At 37.8% G+C, this 17,518-nt stretch overlaps 2 protein-coding genes across 3 annotated transcripts; both read right to left on the bottom strand.

The window, feature by feature from the left end:
- Positions 1–532: 532 nt before the first annotated feature.
- LOC121977970 (protein SICKLE-like) lies at positions 533–13,315 on the bottom strand. Its single transcript, XM_042530367.1, has 2 exons — positions 13,031–13,315; positions 533–1,260 (listed from the first exon to the last, which is right to left on the bottom strand). The coding sequence occupies exons 1-2, from the start codon at positions 13,293–13,295 to the stop codon at positions 695–697; spliced, it is 831 nt and encodes a 276-aa protein (XP_042386301.1). The 5' UTR covers positions 13,296–13,315; the 3' UTR covers positions 533–694.
- Positions 13,316–14,751: 1,436 nt separating this feature from the next.
- Positions 14,752–16,842, bottom strand: LOC121976749 (auxin-responsive protein IAA10-like). 2 transcript variants are annotated; one of them, XM_042529062.1, is made up of 5 exons: positions 16,366–16,842; positions 15,668–15,984; positions 15,218–15,320; positions 14,959–15,020; positions 14,752–14,846 (listed from the first exon to the last, which is right to left on the bottom strand). In XM_042529062.1, the coding sequence occupies exons 1-5, from the start codon at positions 16,788–16,790 to the stop codon at positions 14,788–14,790; spliced, it is 966 nt and encodes a 321-aa protein (XP_042384996.1). In that variant the 5' UTR covers positions 16,791–16,842; the 3' UTR covers positions 14,752–14,787. The 2 variants fall into 2 exon arrangements, with proteins under 2 accessions (XP_042384996.1, XP_042384997.1); XM_042529063.1 differs by having other exon boundaries at positions 14,936–15,020.
- Between the last annotated feature and the right edge of the window lie 676 nt (positions 16,843–17,518).

Consider the following 17,518-nt stretch of genomic DNA (forward strand, 5'->3'; position numbering starts at 1 on the left):
ATGACCATCAATTATATATATATTAGAAAATTATTTTCCTCTAAAAAGTAATTATTTTGGGTGAAAAAAATTATTATTTGATGGTAATTAAATCGAATCCCACCGACGAAGCCCATGGATATCGCTAATTTAATAACGATCAGAAGTAATTAAATAATAGCACATAATTAGTAAAATTACTATTTCGACAATTTAAGTGGCACCTACCGATGGATGGTCACCTCGCAACGGCAAACGCAAGAGGGATGCCTCACCGTACACGTGTCCCCACACAAGAGAGCTGCTCCCCAACCATCGAGCAGCTCCCCGCCGTACACGTTTCCCCACACAATTGGCTCGAGTGATTTTTTTATGAATGGAAAATGATTTCAGATATAAATAATTTTGCATTTTTGTTTATTTTGGCTCTTCGCCATTGATACGAGTGAAATGTGAGCATAGTACATAAAAAAATGCGACCTGAGTGATCTTATCGTCGTTATGAAAACACATATAACTCAGTAGAAAGAAATGCAATTAAATAAATCCTCAGTCATTACATCTTAAACAATAGTCGAAAGAATCTAAAAAATTTACATTCATAGCATGCCTTGTCTACACAACCGAGATTAGATTAGTAGCCGATCAAACTCTAAAAATTTTCATAAATGCATTAAACAATGACAGATTACTTAAGAAAGTTAATAGAAGATGTTCAATCGTCGTCATCGTTGACGGTTTCTTTTAAAGAAGTTGCAAGGAATTCACTTAGGCTTGAATTGGAATCCAACTTATGGTTGTTCTTCCTCGATGTTGATTCTGGATGCCGATATCCTGGGCCAGAAATTGGCTCCAATATGTCTCCGACAACCGGTTCTGTGTCTCGCCATGGGTCTTCGAGCATAGACTTCATGAAGTAACTCGCTATATCATCTCGTGTAGAGGCTGTGCCTCCACTTCGATTGAGCCTTGAATTTGAGCCACCACCATATCGTCCACCCCTACTACCTCGTCCCAAATTGGAATGTGGTGTATTAGTTCGGTGGTTGCTTAATTGGCTTCCTCCTGGTCTGAAATGAGGACTCGAGGAAAAACTACCTGAAGGGCGTGCCGCGAAGCTGTGCCCAGAAGAATCACCAGATGCATTCCATGAACCTGGGCCAGTAATAGGGGGACTGTTGTGAGAAACTTGTGACGGCGTTCCATATGAGCCAGAATCGGATTGGTGAGGCATCTGATAGAAAGCAGGGCAACTGCTAGCCTCATATGTATTCTTTGTTCCTATAAGACCAAGCAAACATAATAATGATTAACTTAATACAAAAGAAAAACTAAATTCAACCCTTTACGCAGAAGGAATGGAATGATATCGAAAGTCATTAAGAATAACAATGCAAGCAAACAGCGGATCTGAGTATTAAACGACTCAGTGGACACACATAGTAGGTGATTAGGTGTGCTCAACCGAAACAATCTTTTAGGCAGGGGACAAACTCTTCCAACTTACTTTCATTTTTTCACGAGGAGCGAACAAACTAGCTTTCATAGTTTATGCTTGAAAGTAAGAATGTGATCAAATCGATAAGATCTTAATGGATAGTAAGTAGAGTATAACTAAATTTTTTAATTAGAAATAACGGAATGACCAACCAACCTCTCAATTTGTGCTGTTTAATTAAACATTCAAAAAACATAACGAAATTAACTACGAAATTACAAGAAAGCTAGAGTAAGAAATTCAGAACACAGAAATTCTGTTAATAACACTTAAAGGGGGGGAAAAGAACTCTTGTACCAAATTCATCTGAACAACATACTGAGATCCTAGCTTTTACTTACTGAAAAAAGGGTTATTGTTATTTTTATTTTCAAAAACACAAAAAAAAAACATGAAAGCAATGTGCCAACTCCTGAACATAAAACAAGTACATTTCCAACAAATGCTCCTAGATAAGATGCCAAGGTGCAGGTTTCCTAGAGGGAAAGACTTGTTCATAAAATAAGACGTAATATGAGAACTTGATCATAATACAAGTAGTCCATTACCCACCAACTCATGTTTGGTCAAGATACTAAAATGCTAGAGTTTACTCCTCAAAAGTGGAGAAAAACAGTCATGCTAATCCTGATATAAGGAGCTCACTATTGTACCAAATGCATCTGGTCAAGATACTGAATTGATAGACTTTTACTCATAGGAAGAGGACATGATTTCACCATCATCATCATCAAACTGTGTTAACACAGCTATTTGGGGTCAGATGCATTAATCTTATCCCTCCATTGCTATACAAGGTTATATTGTTAGTATATACAAACCAACTAAATCACTTTTATTACATTGAATAATATTTTCTTTACACTACTTACACTTTTCACTCTAATAGATTTCTAGACTTTTAAGTTTTAACTATAAAGATGTATATTCACTTTCAATCTATTTTCTCTCATTTTTTATTTTCTATTGAAGCTACACCTAATTGCTCTAAAGAATTAGTAAGGAACCAACACAATTTGTGCAAGAGAAATTCTCCCTATACAAGTGTTTTTAAAAGGTACCATGCTTTAAAAGGCAACCTAGGCATTTGCATAGGAGTTTTTGCTAATGGGTTACTTTGCCCTGTAGCTTGGAGGCAAACCTTTCAAAAATCAGCTTACATAGATCACCTACTTAGCAACCTAGGTGGCAGTCCAGCAGGACTAAGAAAAAAGTTTTTTTTTTTTTACAAGTTGTTAGTTTATTTATCATATTTCAAAATTGTAGCATGATACTATATATATATTGTTGGTTGCTACTCGGAAAACCTATAGGTTCCACTGTACAAAAATTTTGTACAAAGGTCTGAACCTTTTCCTAGCTACCATGTGTTCTTTTAAATTAAATTTTGGATCGCCTGCGGAACTTAACACGTTTGATTCAAAACTTAATCTATTTGTTCTTTTAGGTTTTGACTTGGATCTCCTGCGGAACTTAACACGTTCGACCCAAGTCTCCTTAAGTTATTAATTCCATTAAATATTAATTTCCATAATTGGTTCCCAGTACTGACGTGGCGAGGCACATGGCCTTCTTGGATATGGGAGCAACCACCACCGATTAGACAAAACCTTTTATAGAAAGCTAATATTTAATTTCCTAAAATAACTTTAGGTTAACCAAAGAGAACAATCAAATCACAAGGAAAAGAAAAAAAACAAAAGAACACAACATCGAAAAACATATTCGAAATTCTAGAACGTAAGCCTCTTGTATTTGGTATTATTTCCATAAATAACTAGTATGATGCGGAAAAGGAAAAACTACTAGTTATACCTTCTAGAAAGACCTCTTGATCTTCTACCGTATTCCTCTTCTAACCTCAGACGTTGTGTGGGCAACGATCTACCAAGATGAGAAACCACCAACCACCTTCTTCTCCTCCTAGCTAGGTTCGGCCACAACAAGGAAGCTTCACCAAGGAAGAAAATCAAAACACCAACCAAGCTCCAAGAGATGCTAGCTTCCTCTCCTTCTTCTTCTTCTTCTCCAAGTAGTATCCGGCCACCACAAGAGCTCTAAGCAAGATATAAGTTTCGGCCACCACAAAGAGGAAGAAAAGAAGAAGATGGCCGGCCAAAATAACTTTCTTCAAGCATGAAGAATTTCGGCCACCACCAGTGCTCCAAGGGATGCTAGAGACGAGACTTGCTTTCTCTCCTTCTTCTCCTTCCTTGATCCGGCCACCAACAAAAGCTCCACAAAGAAGATAGGTTTCGGCCATCAAGAGGAGAGGAGAGAAAGAGAAGGGTCGGCCACCATACCAAGGAAAAAAGAGGGAGAATAATAATAATGGTTCACCCATGAAGGCACCCTCACCCATTCTTTTATATTCCTTGGCCTAGGCAAATTAGGAAATTTAATTACAATAAAATTTCCTTAATTTCCTTGACATGATTTAATTGAGAAAAATTAAATAAAATTTCTCAATTTAATCTCTAATGGCCGGCCACTTCTAGAGGAAATAAATTAGACAAGTTTTAATCAACAAATTAAAACTTCCTAATTTGTTTCCGGAAATTTTAAAAATAAAATTTCTCTTTAAAAATCTCTTCATGGTTGATAAAGGAAATTCCTATAATTTTAATTTTATCAACATGTGGATAATTTTTAAAGAGAAAATAAAATAACTCATCAATCTACAAATAAGGAAAGAGATCTAATCTCTTTCTTTAATCTTTTGTAGATCTTTTACAAGAGAGATATTTTAATTTTAATTCTCTTTAAAAATTATTTCTTCCACATAATAAAAACTAAAATTAAAATCCTTTTTAATTTAATTTGGCCCCACTAGCTTGGGTTCAGCTAGGGCCGCCCCAATATACCTAGGCCGGCCCTAGCTTGGTTCCCAAGCTAGCTTGGCCGGCCCCTTATTAGTGGGTATAGAAGGTGGGTATAGAACTTCTACAAATAAGAGGCTACGATAGGGACCGAGAGGAGGAATTGGTTTTGGTCTCCCGATAAAATTAAGCATCCCGTGTTCGCCCCGAACACACAACTTAATTTTATCAATGATAATTCATTCCACTAGAGAATTATCATTGAACTACCGCACCAATCCCAAATTACATTTTTGGGCTCCTTCTTATTATGAGTGTGTTAGTCTCCCTGTGTTTAAGATATCAAATGTCCACTAATTAAGTGAGTTACTGACAACTCATTTAATTAATATCTAAGTCCAAGAGTAGTACCACTCAACCTTATTATCATGTCGGACTAAGTCCACCTGCAGGGTTTAACATGACAATCTTTATGAGCTCCTCTTGAGGACATTATCAACCTAGTATCTCTAGGACACACACTTCCATAATAACCGAGGTCTTTGTTTCTTTATAAAGTCAATATAAAAGAAACGACCTCAAATGGTCCTACTCAATACACTCTGAGTGTACTAGTGTAATTATATAGTCAAGATAAACTAATACCTAATTACACTACGACCTTCCAATGGTTTGTTACTTTCCATCATGGTCGTGAGCTACTGTTTATAATTTATAAGCTACTGATAACATGATCTTCTGTGTGTGACACCACACACCATGTCATCTACAATATAAATTAATTGAACAACTACATTTATCATAAATGTAGACATTCGACCAATGTGATTCTTATTTCTAGATAAATGTTTATACCAAAAGCTAGGCTTTTAGTATACACTCCAACAATCTCCCACTTATACTAAAAGACTAAGTCGCTATCTGCTGCCATACATCCGATTCCTAACCCTTCAACATGCCCATCAAAAGCTCTTGCCTTAAGGACCTCAATGGAAGGATCATAGGTCATCACCGATGCAATCTAGGCGGCAACAACTTCTCCTCGCTTATACGATTTCTCGTATTGGGTGGTACGCTCTATCAGTGTTTACTTGCCTTATAGACTTATGGTTTCTTCGAGTTTTATCGCACCAACATTATTACAATAAATTGTAATAATCTTTGGACAAACCAGAAATCATATCTAAGTCTATCTTGAGGTTATTGAGTCATACAGCTTTTAATGGCTACCTCAGAGGCTTGCCATATACTAAGCTTCTATGGTGGAGTCCAGAAAAACACCTATACTTATCACTCTTCTATAGTTATGACTTTACCTCCTAAAATAAACACAAAACCCCTGAGATTGACTTATTATTGTCTCTATCCGATTGGAGGTCAAAATCCATACAACCCATAGGAACCAAATTAACTGCCTTGTAAGCTAGCATATAATCTTTAGTGCCTCTAAGGTACTTTAATATATACTTTACTACAGTCCAATGTCCTTGTCTAGGGTTACTTTGATATCTGCTAACTATGCTCTTAGCAAAACAGATTTCTGATCTCGTGCATAGCATACATTAGGTTGTCTAACTGCCGAAGCATAAAGAACTGCCTACATGTCCTCAATCTCCTTTAATGTCATCGGAGACATCTCTTTAGATAAAGACACTCCATGCTTAAAAGGTAAGAAACCTTTTGAGGAGTTTTGCATGCTTAAAACGAGCAAGGATTTTTTCGATGTATCAAGCTTGGAATAAATATATTTTTTCTTGTGATCCCTTATTACTTTGATCTTAAAAAATATATACATTCTCCCAAGTCCTTTATATCGAATTATTTGGACAACCATACCCCTACTTCTGACAACATTTTGATATTGTTTCCAACTACAAAAAATGTTATCTACGTATAGTACAAGAAATACCACCACGTTTCCATCACATCTTTTGTATACACAAACTTATCCGCTTACTCAATAAATCCATAGGTGTGGATTACTTTGATAAACCGGATGTTCCAAGACTGAAGCTTTGTCATCCATGATCGATTGAGCTTACACAAGATGCTCTTAGCACTTTGCAATGAACCCTTCGTTACTTTATATGGATGCTTTCTTCAAGACTTCTATTAAGGAATGCTTCTCGACATCCACTTGCCAAATAGATAAAGAATCGGATAGACTTAAGCATGGCTACCGTGAAAAGGTTTCCTTTTCATCAAGCCCTGCTTTGAAGGTTTCTACCTTCCCGCCCATCCCTCTTTTCTATTATAGACCTTTACACCCAAAGGCTTTTACACCACTTGGTGGTTCTACAAGCTTCCAGATTTTATTAGAATACATATATTCTAATTCTATTATTCATTACTCTTTGCCAAGATGCTTCATATTTATCTTGGAGTGCTTCGTCATATATCCGGAGATCAGGTTCATGTCCTTCAGGGATCGAGTTCAAAAACTCTCCCAAAACATGAATCTTTTAAGGTTGCTTAACAACCCTCCCACTACGACAAGGCATTTTCTGCAATTGTGTATCATTTGTGATACGTGTTGCAGTTTTCTTGTGATCTTGTACAGTTGGTACTAGATTAGACATGTCTTTATTATTTTCTTAAGAACAAATTTACTTATGAGCACGTGGTTCATTATATAGTCCTTTTCTAAAATCACCATTGATGTTATCAATGACCTTCTGATTTTAAGACTATAAACCTACTTTTGTTTATCTAGGATAACTTACAAACAAGTGAACTCCTATCCAACTTATCATTATCTCTTTTTAACATATATGTTGGATTACCTGAATCCGAATATGCTTCAAAATAGGCTTACGCCTATTCAGCAATTCTATATGAGTAGAGAGTTATGACTTGGAAGACACTATGTTCACTTTCATTTTCAGAGTTTATCCTTAAAACAAATTTGGTAATTTTCTGAATAACTCATCATCTATCTAATTATTCCATAAGAGTTCTTTACCTTCTTTCTACTACACCATTCTGTTGGGGTGTACCAGATGCAGTTAGTTGGGATTGAAATCAACTTCTGATAAGTGACTCCTAAAATCTCTCAAGAGGTACTTGCCACTACGATCTTCCATAGTGACTTTTTACTTTATTCCTCCACATCAACCTTGTACTCTTTGAACTAATCAAAGTACTTAGTCTTGGTACATTAAGTAAATTTATTTGTATCTTGAATAGTTGTCTATAAATTAGACAAAATATTCAATACTACCTCTTGTCTGGATAGTCATAGGATCACACAAATCAGAATGAACCGATTTCAACATATCTTTGACTCCATACCCCTTGGACTTAAAAGCTTCTTGGTTATTTTTCTTCCAAGTAAGACTCGCAGGTTGGAAAGATTTCCACTACCAATGAACCCAAAAGTTCATCAGCTACCAATGAATCCTACTCAAGTATAACCTAGCTTTATATGCCAAAGATATAATTGGTTCATTTTCGAAGGTTGCTTTCTCTTAAAATTAGAAGATGTGTTACTAATTTCCATTTGTTGCATCGTGGGAGTTATTGGATTATAAATTGTCAACCATCATACCAGAATAGATAACTTCCCTATTTTTCTTGATAACAACTTTGTTATCAAAATAGACACAATATCTATAATAGTTTAGAAACTGAAATCAGGTTCTTTCTAAACTTGGTACGTAAAGACAATTACTTAAAATCCATATTTTATTCTTATCAAAAGATAAACATCTCCCACTGCAACAGCTACCACTTTTACAGTAGTGCCCATGTGGACGGTGATTTACCTTTCATTTAGTTGTCGGGTTTCCTGGAACCCTACAATGAATTGCAGACATGATTAATGGCATCTTGTATCTACACTCCAGGTTCTAGTAGATAACACCACTGGACATGTTTCAACTAATGAATTAAATACATCTAAATTGTTCTTAGTTCTAAGAAGACAGTCTACCTTAATGTCCAAGTCCTATTTCCAATCATTACAATTGGGACTAATAAGTCTTTTCTATAGTATGACTACTAGGGATTGACAAACATCCTAAGAATCACAAAAATATTTGGTCAAGATCAACTCCTTAAAATCTCCATGAATTTTGTGTATACAAAATCGAAGAGGAGATTTTATTCATTAATTTTATTATCTCGTCAACTTTACTTTATGACGAATAAAATTAATAGTTGATCTGTCTTTGATCAAATATTTGGTCAAAACTCTTTGAATTTAAAATAAAATATTGATTCCTCAAACAATATTATTTAAATTCACCAACACCTCAAACACCGTGAATTTTGCATGCCACGTTAGTGTGGACGATACAAATTCAACATTTGTAAAAGGAGGGTTTTACCCATTAACTATCTTGTCAACGTATCTTTATGACAAATAAAATTATCTCAAACACCGTTAATTTTGTATGCCACGTTAGTGTGGACGATACAAAATCAATCATTTGTAAGAGGGTTTTAACCCTTTAATTTTATTATCTTGTCAACCTAGTTTTATGACAAATTAATAGTTGGTTTCATTTGGTCACACAAATAATAGCAATGACTCGATGGGAGGATACTATTAGATGTGTCTAAGTGTATACCATTACTTGACACTAAGTCCATTAATAAGATTATGCCCCTTCCGTTGGGAAGATCACACGCCTTAATTAACTTCCTATAGTCATCCAAAATGGAAGTCTGTTCTAGTGATCCACAACAAGCTCATCCGTTATGGAGGAAGGCACTCAGAGCCAACGCAAGCTTGTTTGCATCACTTACAAACCAAGAATGGAGACCATGAGATTTATTTAAAAATCCTCTCCCACTTAGTTATTTATAAATGAGGAATTTTAACTATGCTAGCCTACTAGTCATGTATACTAACATGCACACACAATATAAAAGCAATAAATAGAAAATCTAATTTTCAACTATTATGGCTTTTATCTCTAGTTGTCCTCCGTGTGTTGTCATCCCAAGCTGCTGCTATATTTGGCCACCGCCACCGGGTCTAGCTGTCGCATCCATCTTGCTCCTAGTTCCGCTGCGCCTCTGGTCCTTAAAAGGTTCCACGCGTTGCAAGATTCGATCCGCGACATAAATAGAATTTTACATTTTGATCCTATATTCCATAAAAGGAATGTACATGTATCTAGATCAAAATAAAATCCTAATAAAACTAAATACAGCTGCTGTATTTTAATACAATCATGCACACACATATAAATGCCCTTGACATGTCCAAGGGTCCAATCACACACATAATAACTAAAAGCCATAATAGTTGGATCCTGCATCCACAAAGTTAGCACATCCTACTATTAACCTGCCTAAATTATGTATGACATGTGCATAATTAAACTAATACCAAATACAGAGGCAAAACCCTAGCTCGATACCAATTGTTGGTTGCTCGGAAAACCTATAGGTTCCACTGTACAAAAATTTTGTACAAAGGTCTGAACCTTTTCCTAACTACCATGTGTTCTTTTAAATTAAATTTTGGATCGCCTGCGGAACTTAACACGTTTGATCCAAAACTTAATCTATTTGTTCTTTTAGGTTTTGACTTGGATCTCCTGCGGAACTTAACACGTTCGACCCAAGTCTCCTTAAGTTATTAATTTCATTAAATATTAATTTCCATAATTGGTTCCCAGTACTGACGTGGCGAGGCACATGGCCTTCTTGGATATGGGAGCAACCACCACCGACTAGACAAAACCTTTTATAGAAAGCTAATATTTAATTTCCTAAAATAACTTTAGGTTAACCAAAGAGAACAATCAAATCACAAGGAAAAGAAAAAAATAAAAGAACACAACATCGAAAAACATATTCGAAATTCTAGAACGTAAGCCTCTTGTATTTGGTATTATTTCCATAAATAACTAGTATGATGCGGAAAAGGAAAAACTACTAGTTATACCTTCTAGAAAGACCTCTTGATCTTCTACCGTATTCCTCTTCTAACCTCGGACGTTGTGTGGGCAACGATCTACCAAGATGAGAAACCACCAACTACCTTCTTCTCCTCCTAGCTAGGTTCGGCCACAACAAGGAAGCTTCACCAAGGAAGAAAATCAAAACACCAACCAAGCTCCAAGAGATGCTAGCTTCCTCTCCTTCTTCTTCTTCTTCTCCAAGTAGTATCCGGCCACCACAAGAGCTCCAAGCAAGATATAAGTTTCGGCCACCACAAAGAGGAAGAAAAGAAGAAGATGGCCGGCCAAAATAACTTTCTTCAAGCATGAAGAATTTCGGCCACCACCAATGCTCCAAGGATGCTAGAGACGAGACTTGCTTTCTCTCCTTCTTCTCCTTCCTTGATTCGCCACCAACAAAAGCTCCACCAAGAAGATAGGTTTCGCCATCAAGAGGAGAGGAGAGAAAGAGAAGGGCCACCATACCAAGGAAAAAGAGGAGAATAATAATAATGGTTCACCCATGAAGGCACCCTCACCCTTCTTTTATATTCTCGCCTAGGCAAATTAGGAAATTTAATTACAATAAAATTTCCTTAATTTCTCGACATGATTTAATTGAGAAAAATTAAATAAAATTTCCCAATTTAATCTCTAATGGCGGCCACTTCTAGAGGAAATAAATTAGACAAGTTTTAATCAACAAATTAAAACTTCCTAATTTGTTTCGGAAATTTTAAAATAAAATTTCTCTTTAAAAATCTCTTCATGGTTGATAAAGGAAATTCCTATAATTTTAATTTTATCAACATGTGGATAATTTTAAAGAGAAAATAAAATAACTCATCAATCTACAAATAAGGAAAGAGATCTAATCTCTTTCTTTAATCTTTGTAGATCTTTACAAGAGAGATATTTTAATTTTAATTCTCTTTAAAAATTATTTCTTCCACATAATAAAAACTAAAATTAAAATCCTTTTAATTTAATTTGGCCCCACTAGCTTGGGTTCGCTAGGGCCGACCACCCAATAATATACCTAGGCCCTAGCTTGGTTCCCAAGCTAGCTTGGCCCGCCCCTTATGGGTATAGAAGGTGGGTATAGAACTTCTACAAATAAGAGGCTACGATAGGGATGAGAGGAGGAATTGGTTTTGGTCTCCGATAAAATTACATCCCGTGTTCGCCTGAACACACAACTTAATTTTATCAATGATAATTCATTCCACTAGAGAATTATCATTGAACTACCGCACCAATCCCAAATTACATGTTTGGGCTCCTTCTTATTATGAGTGTGTTAGTCTCCCTGTGTTTAAGATATCGAATGTCCACTAATTAAGTGAGTTACCGACAACTCATTTAATTAATATCTAAGTCCAAGAGTAGTACCACTCAACCTTATTATCATGTCGGACTAAGTCCACCTGCAGGGTTTAACATGACAATCTTTATGAGCTCCTCTTGAGGACATTATCAACCTAGTATCTCTAGGACACAGTTTCCTTCTATAATCAACAACACACACTATAAGTGATACCATTTCCCAACTTATCGGGTTTATTGATTCAACGAACTAAATCTCACCCATTGATAAATTAAAGAAATAAATATCAAATATATGTGCTTGTTATTACATTAGGATTAAGAACACACACTTCCATAATAACCGAGGTCTTTGTTTCTTTATAAAGTCAGTATAAAAGAAACGACCTCAAATGGTCCTACTCAATACACTCTGAGTGTACTAGTGTAATTATATAGTCAAGATAAACTAATACCTAATTACACTACGACCTTCCAATGGTTTGTTCCTTTCCATCATGGTCGTGAGCTACTGTTTATAATTTATAAGCTACTGATAACATGATCTTCTGTGTGTGACACCACACACCATGTCATTTACAATATAAATTAATTGAACAACTACATTTATCATAAATGTAGACATTCGACCAATGTGATTCTTATTTCTAGATAAATGTTTATACCAAAAGCTAGGCTTTTAGTATACACTCCAACACATATATATATATATATATATATATATATATATATATATATATATATATATATATATATTTTTTTGATAATCCTGAAGGTATTCTAATAGCAACCACTTAAAAGCACCCATCTAAATGCTCCCATATGGCCCCCTATATGAGTGTTGTTAAAATGCACCAAGGAACTGGACTAGGCATGCAGGTAAGAGGTCAGTCCTGCACAGCTAATGAGCTTTGTCATGGCAACCGTCTTACGTGAAAAAGGACCTAAGCGCCATAGAGCATCTTGTGCGTTTAACAACACCAACATCTGCAATGTGGAAGACTAAGTTAAGGACAAAAGATGGTTCCAGTCTAAGGAGGAAGAAATTTGAGTAGAGAAGAAGAGACGAAGAAGGCTCTTTTTCAATACGGAAGCTATGAAACATGGACTCAAACATGATGTGTCCAAAACTAGAGAATAACAGCTGAGATGACAGGAGTATAGAAACGTCAAATGCTTGATGCACAATGGCGAACAGAATATGCAATTGCAAAATATTGTCTAATCGTGCATGGGACTGTGGTTCGAACGTCTACAGAATAAGAAGGAAGAAAGAATTCCTGAATTATGTCAAAAACACCTAGACAATTGGTCCAATTCATGTGTTGTGCGGAAGTTAATCTGAAGTTGGCATCTTTCCACCCAAACAAACAAACAACAGCATAGTTATCCTTGCACTAGATTTCCCGGAATGGATCAACTCCACAGATTCAGAATATGAACAAAAAAAAAAAAATCTCATCCCATAAAAGAAGAGAGTAACACAAAGAAGAGGAATGGGATTAGGGATTTACCATAAGGAAAAGACGGCGGCAGTGGAGTTGGGCGTTGAGGGCAAAAGGGACCGAATCCTCCTGACGCGTCGGAGAATCTCATCCGCTTGGAGGCCGAGAAGGCCGACGTGGGGTCGGTGTAGAAGTTGAACCTGGAGGCCGGCGGCGAGGTCTGGAGCGGTGGATGATCGGCGAGCCGAGGCAGCGGCGACAGATGCTGCATCTGCCCGATCGAGGAGTGGGAAGGATGTGTGGAGTCGACTGCCCGAGAGGCCTCCAAGCGCATAGCCTGAAGCAGGTCCAATGAGCCCGGATGCCATCCAGCGCCGGGGGATGGGCTTAAAAAGCAGGTCGAGAGATTTTTGCTCGATCCGTTGCTACAAAATTTGTACTTTTTATATGTGCATTTACTTTTTCTGTTTTAACCCCTCCAGTTTTATTTCGGGCTTTAATCTTTCTAAAATCAGAACTACTTTCTAATTAGGTCCTCAATTATTTGATACAACTAGGGGTGAGCAGTCAACCCATCAAATCGATCAACCCGCTTATATCGATCTGAACCGAACCGAAAAAAAATAATCCGTTGGATATAGGGCCGGATATAGGGTCCTAATATTGCATTATCTGATCTAGTAGGGTCGGATAGTTTTTTATCCCAATAACCGAATCAACCCGATCCGTGATCACCCCTACTTGTAGCAACTAATGTTGATAAGCTATTACACGTTGTAGCAACTACTGCCGATAAATTACTACACGTTGTAATAGCTATTTCCGATTAGCTGCTATAACGTGTAATGAGTAATGTATATTATCATTTTAATTTATTTTTTTTGTTATATTTATATTTATATTTTATATTTCATTGGATATAGGGTCGGATATCCAAATAACTGACAATCCGTTGGATATCTGATACATAAGAACCGTCGAATATAGGGCCGGATGTAGGTCCCGATTTTACATTATCTGATCTAGTAAGACCAGATAATTTTTTTAGCCCAATAATCAAACCAACTCGATCCGTGATCACCACCCGAAAATTTTGAAATCGCTCAGAATTAGAAATTGGTGTGATTTGGATTTCACCGAATCAATGTGATTCGGTTTAAGTTGATCTGTCCACAAATCTCGATAATCAATGAAGAGCAAATCTAAAACAGGAGGTCTCTGTCCCATAAAAAAAAAAATCTACAAAAATATATACTAGAGGATAGAGCACTTGCAATTACAACCGAATTATGACCACAATCTAATCATATTTGATTGCGATTCCTATTTGAGTTCATCGTCCTCTCATATTATAATTTAGATCAGGACAGATACTACTCGGCACCTCCAAAAACAGTGGATAAAGAGAGATCTCTCATCTCAATTTTTTCTAATCTCCATCATCCATCCACTTAAGTTTCCATGGAAGTAAACAAACAGATCGTTGATAAGAAAATCTATCCTCTCAGATAAACAAGATCCAAAGGAAGAAAAAAAGACCCAAGAACAAATGAGCAGGCCATGTAGTTATCATCCCCAAAATATGGACATATTTACTAGCAATATGTAAATCGATAATACACTGATCATCCACAACAAAACTACACAGAATTCACAAAACACATAGTAATCTACCGAATCAACTACTTAGCAAAAGGGGCATTTTTTCGCTATCTGATTCTGAAGCGATAAACAATGCCAATGATCCAAACTCGAGCAAACTTGGGTCAGTTGACTCTTCTGTTCTTTTCCCTCTATATGCTCCAGGGTCTACATTTCCTTCCTCTTCACAAAATGCCTCCATATGGTTTCAGGGCACACGAAGGATTTCTTCCTGTTGATCGTGCTGCAACAAGTTCGCCAGACAAATATTTGATTCAGGTCAAAACTGTTCTTTCAACTTTTGGGAGAAAGACAACTATTCTTTCAACTGACCTATCGAATAAGAATTCACTTACAAAGGCCAGTTGCATCAGAGATCTTCATGATTCTAAGCCTCTTGGCAGTTTCGACAAACATTCTGTATTTCATGAAGTTAAACTGATGAGTGCAAGAAACGAATAAGGAAGAGTTAGTAGTAAAACTACTGCAACATGAAAGCTATGTATCAGAAACATAAGCTAAGAAATTTAGACTAATGGTCCTAAATACAAAGCAGAGCTAGGCTAGCTAAACCGCAATCGATAGATGTAGGAATCATCAGGAAGGAAAGCCTACCCCCATGGAACATCTCCAACCAGCATCCAGTCCCCGTCTTTGTCTTCATAAGTGAGAGCAAACTCAGAAGAGATATCCATTAACTTCAAAGCCTTGGCCCCCTCTAAATCAACACCAGCAACCAAATGAAAATTTCAACAAACACCCCAAACATTATTAGTAATCAGTAAAGATTGAAATGAAATTTAAAATGATAAACCACAGGTTATTGAAATACAAGTATCAACTCTGGGTTCCTCTGCGATCTCAATTGAACAAGGCTTATTTCTATATGACATTAGCCTTTTATAAGCTATGAACTTGACAAAGAAAAACTATAGTTCAAAACACTGGAACTGATCCTTGCAATCAGAGTCAGGCGTGTTACTGGCTGGCTTCAACTCAATTGAACAGAGGGAAATATGTGAATAACAATGCAACACTATGCAACAACAACAATTCTACGCTTACCAAGTGCAGGTGGAAGGTTTGTAGTCATGGCGGGCTTCTGAAACATAAGCTCAAGTGAAACTGCAAGAGCTTCATAAGAATGATGGACATTGAGATCGACCTTCCTACCAATAGGATCACCATCCATTTTAACTTTAACAAACATTGAACTTCTCATTCCCATTCTTCTCCTTCCTTGATCCTTTTGGCTCTGGTCCTTACTGGCACTCGTCTTGTTGCTAGCAACAGCAGTAGTTTCAGGGGTGTTGTCTTTGGATTGGCTAAAGAAGCTGTTCATCCTAAATGCCCTGATAGGTGGCCATCCCACCACCATCTGACTGCTCCAACATCAATTCATCGAATATCAGTGTCAAGTCGAAGAAAAGCAAACTCTTTGACAGGTTATCAATAACAACAACATAAGCTGAAAAGACGAGATAAAGATAGAGTGCGTAGCTTTCATCGTTCTTTCACTACGAAGTCCTTTACAAATAGTACACATTTCAAAAATCCAATTCTAACATTACTTTGCTAGTGACCAAGGTGTATTTTAACCGCCATTTAATGTATTATGCAATGAAGAACAAAAAAAGAACTACTTTTATGACCGAGACAGTGGAGTGATAATGGGAATAAAAAGGCGAAAGAATCTCGAGGAAACAACAGACCTAAAGTGAAGAAAAATCAACTAAAAAGTGAGGAGAGAGCATGAGACTAACCTAGGAGGCTGAGGAGAACCACCGACAAGCGGCGAAGCTGACTCAGCTGCTCGCTTCGTTCCGGTTCCTCCGCTGCTCAGGTTGGTGACGGATGACGATGAGACGGAGGAGGCGGAGGGGGACCTCGGGGGCGCAAGCGACGCCAGGGAAGGAAGGTCCTTCGCCGTCAGGATACGCAAACACGGCCCCCACGGCACCGGAGGCAGATTCGACTTCCTCGCCGCTCCCAGCGTCAACCCTAGCTCCAACCCCTCCTCGTCATCTCGATCATTCTCCACTTCCTCCCCGTCGGTCACTCCCGCCACGACCCCGTCCTCCACCGACAAATCCCGCTCGGCCACCGCCGAAGGCGCCTTCGACGCCGAGGAACCCGACGCAAGCGACGCCACGCCTCCGCCGTAACGGCGACGATCCCCTTCCATCATCTCTGTCCCTCGTCGAAGACGGGAATGGTCGCTGCGACTTGCGGGGAGTTAACCGGACTCCATTTATGCAGAGCCGGGATACAACAACGGGTACACCCGTCGATCCCCACCTCCACTTTTGTGGACCCCGCACACTTCCCACCGTGGTGCGTCGTCGGGTCCAAAATCAAACCGTGCCCATGCGGCACCACACTGACCACTTTTTGTTATCTTTTCCTGACTCTGTAAACGATCCCGCATCCTCATTCAACCACGAAACACCTTTATGAAACCACATTCCAGTGACTCTGCCTGGAACACACCATAAATATCATGCTGACACCACAGCAAAAACCTGTTTGGAACCATACAACCGACAGCAAAATCAGACGACCTCATTGAATCGTTTCGTTGGACCACCTGAGCAATAGCAGGGCGGAAGGCTGCCCACTTTTGATTTATGATTAATTAGAAGGGGATTAGGAGCAGGTTTAAGGGTTCATTAAGATTTAAGTGAATGTGAAAGGTTGTTGGGGGGCCCTCTTGTGAATTAGGGGAGACAAGATTTGTGAAGAGGGAGATGCTGTCTGTGGTGTGAAGGAAAATCATGGCAGCGTTGCTGCCTCTGGCTAACTCGTTTGTTTGATTTGAATTCGGCAGTCCTGCAAATCCACGTCGTTTTTTTCACTTAAGTAGGCTTTGGGCAAATCAGTGATCTATCCGTTATTGAAGAATCGTATTCTTACGCG

Source organism: Zingiber officinale, chromosome 4B, assembly GCF_018446385.1.
Source record: "Zingiber officinale cultivar Zhangliang chromosome 4B, Zo_v1.1, whole genome shotgun sequence".
In the NCBI taxonomy this organism is placed as follows: domain Eukaryota; kingdom Viridiplantae; phylum Streptophyta; class Magnoliopsida; order Zingiberales; family Zingiberaceae; genus Zingiber; species Zingiber officinale.

What these genes read in the sequence shown, in the direction of transcription:
- LOC121976749 (XM_042529062.1), bottom strand. Translation starts at nt 16,790, where the DNA reads ATGATGGAAGGGGATCGTCGCCGTTACGGCGGAGGCGTGGCGTCGCTT. An exon ending in GGTTCTCCTCAGCCTCCTAG is followed by an intron (nt 15,985 to 16,365) that starts GTTAGTCTCATG and finishes ATGTTGGAGCAG; the next exon opens with TCAGATGGTGGTGGGATGGC. An exon ending in AAACCTTCCACCTGCACTTG is followed by an intron (nt 15,321 to 15,667) that starts GTAAGCGTAGAA and finishes GTGTTGATTTAG; the next exon opens with AGGGGGCCAAGGCTTTGAAG.
- LOC121977970 (XM_042530367.1), bottom strand. Translation starts at nt 13,295, where the DNA reads ATGCGCTTGGAGGCCTCTCGGGCAGTCGACTCCACACATCCTTCCCAC. An exon ending in GCCGCCGTCTTTTCCTTATG is followed by an intron (nt 1,261 to 13,030) that starts GTAAATCCCTAA and finishes TTGGTCTTATAG; the next exon opens with GAACAAAGAATACATATGAG.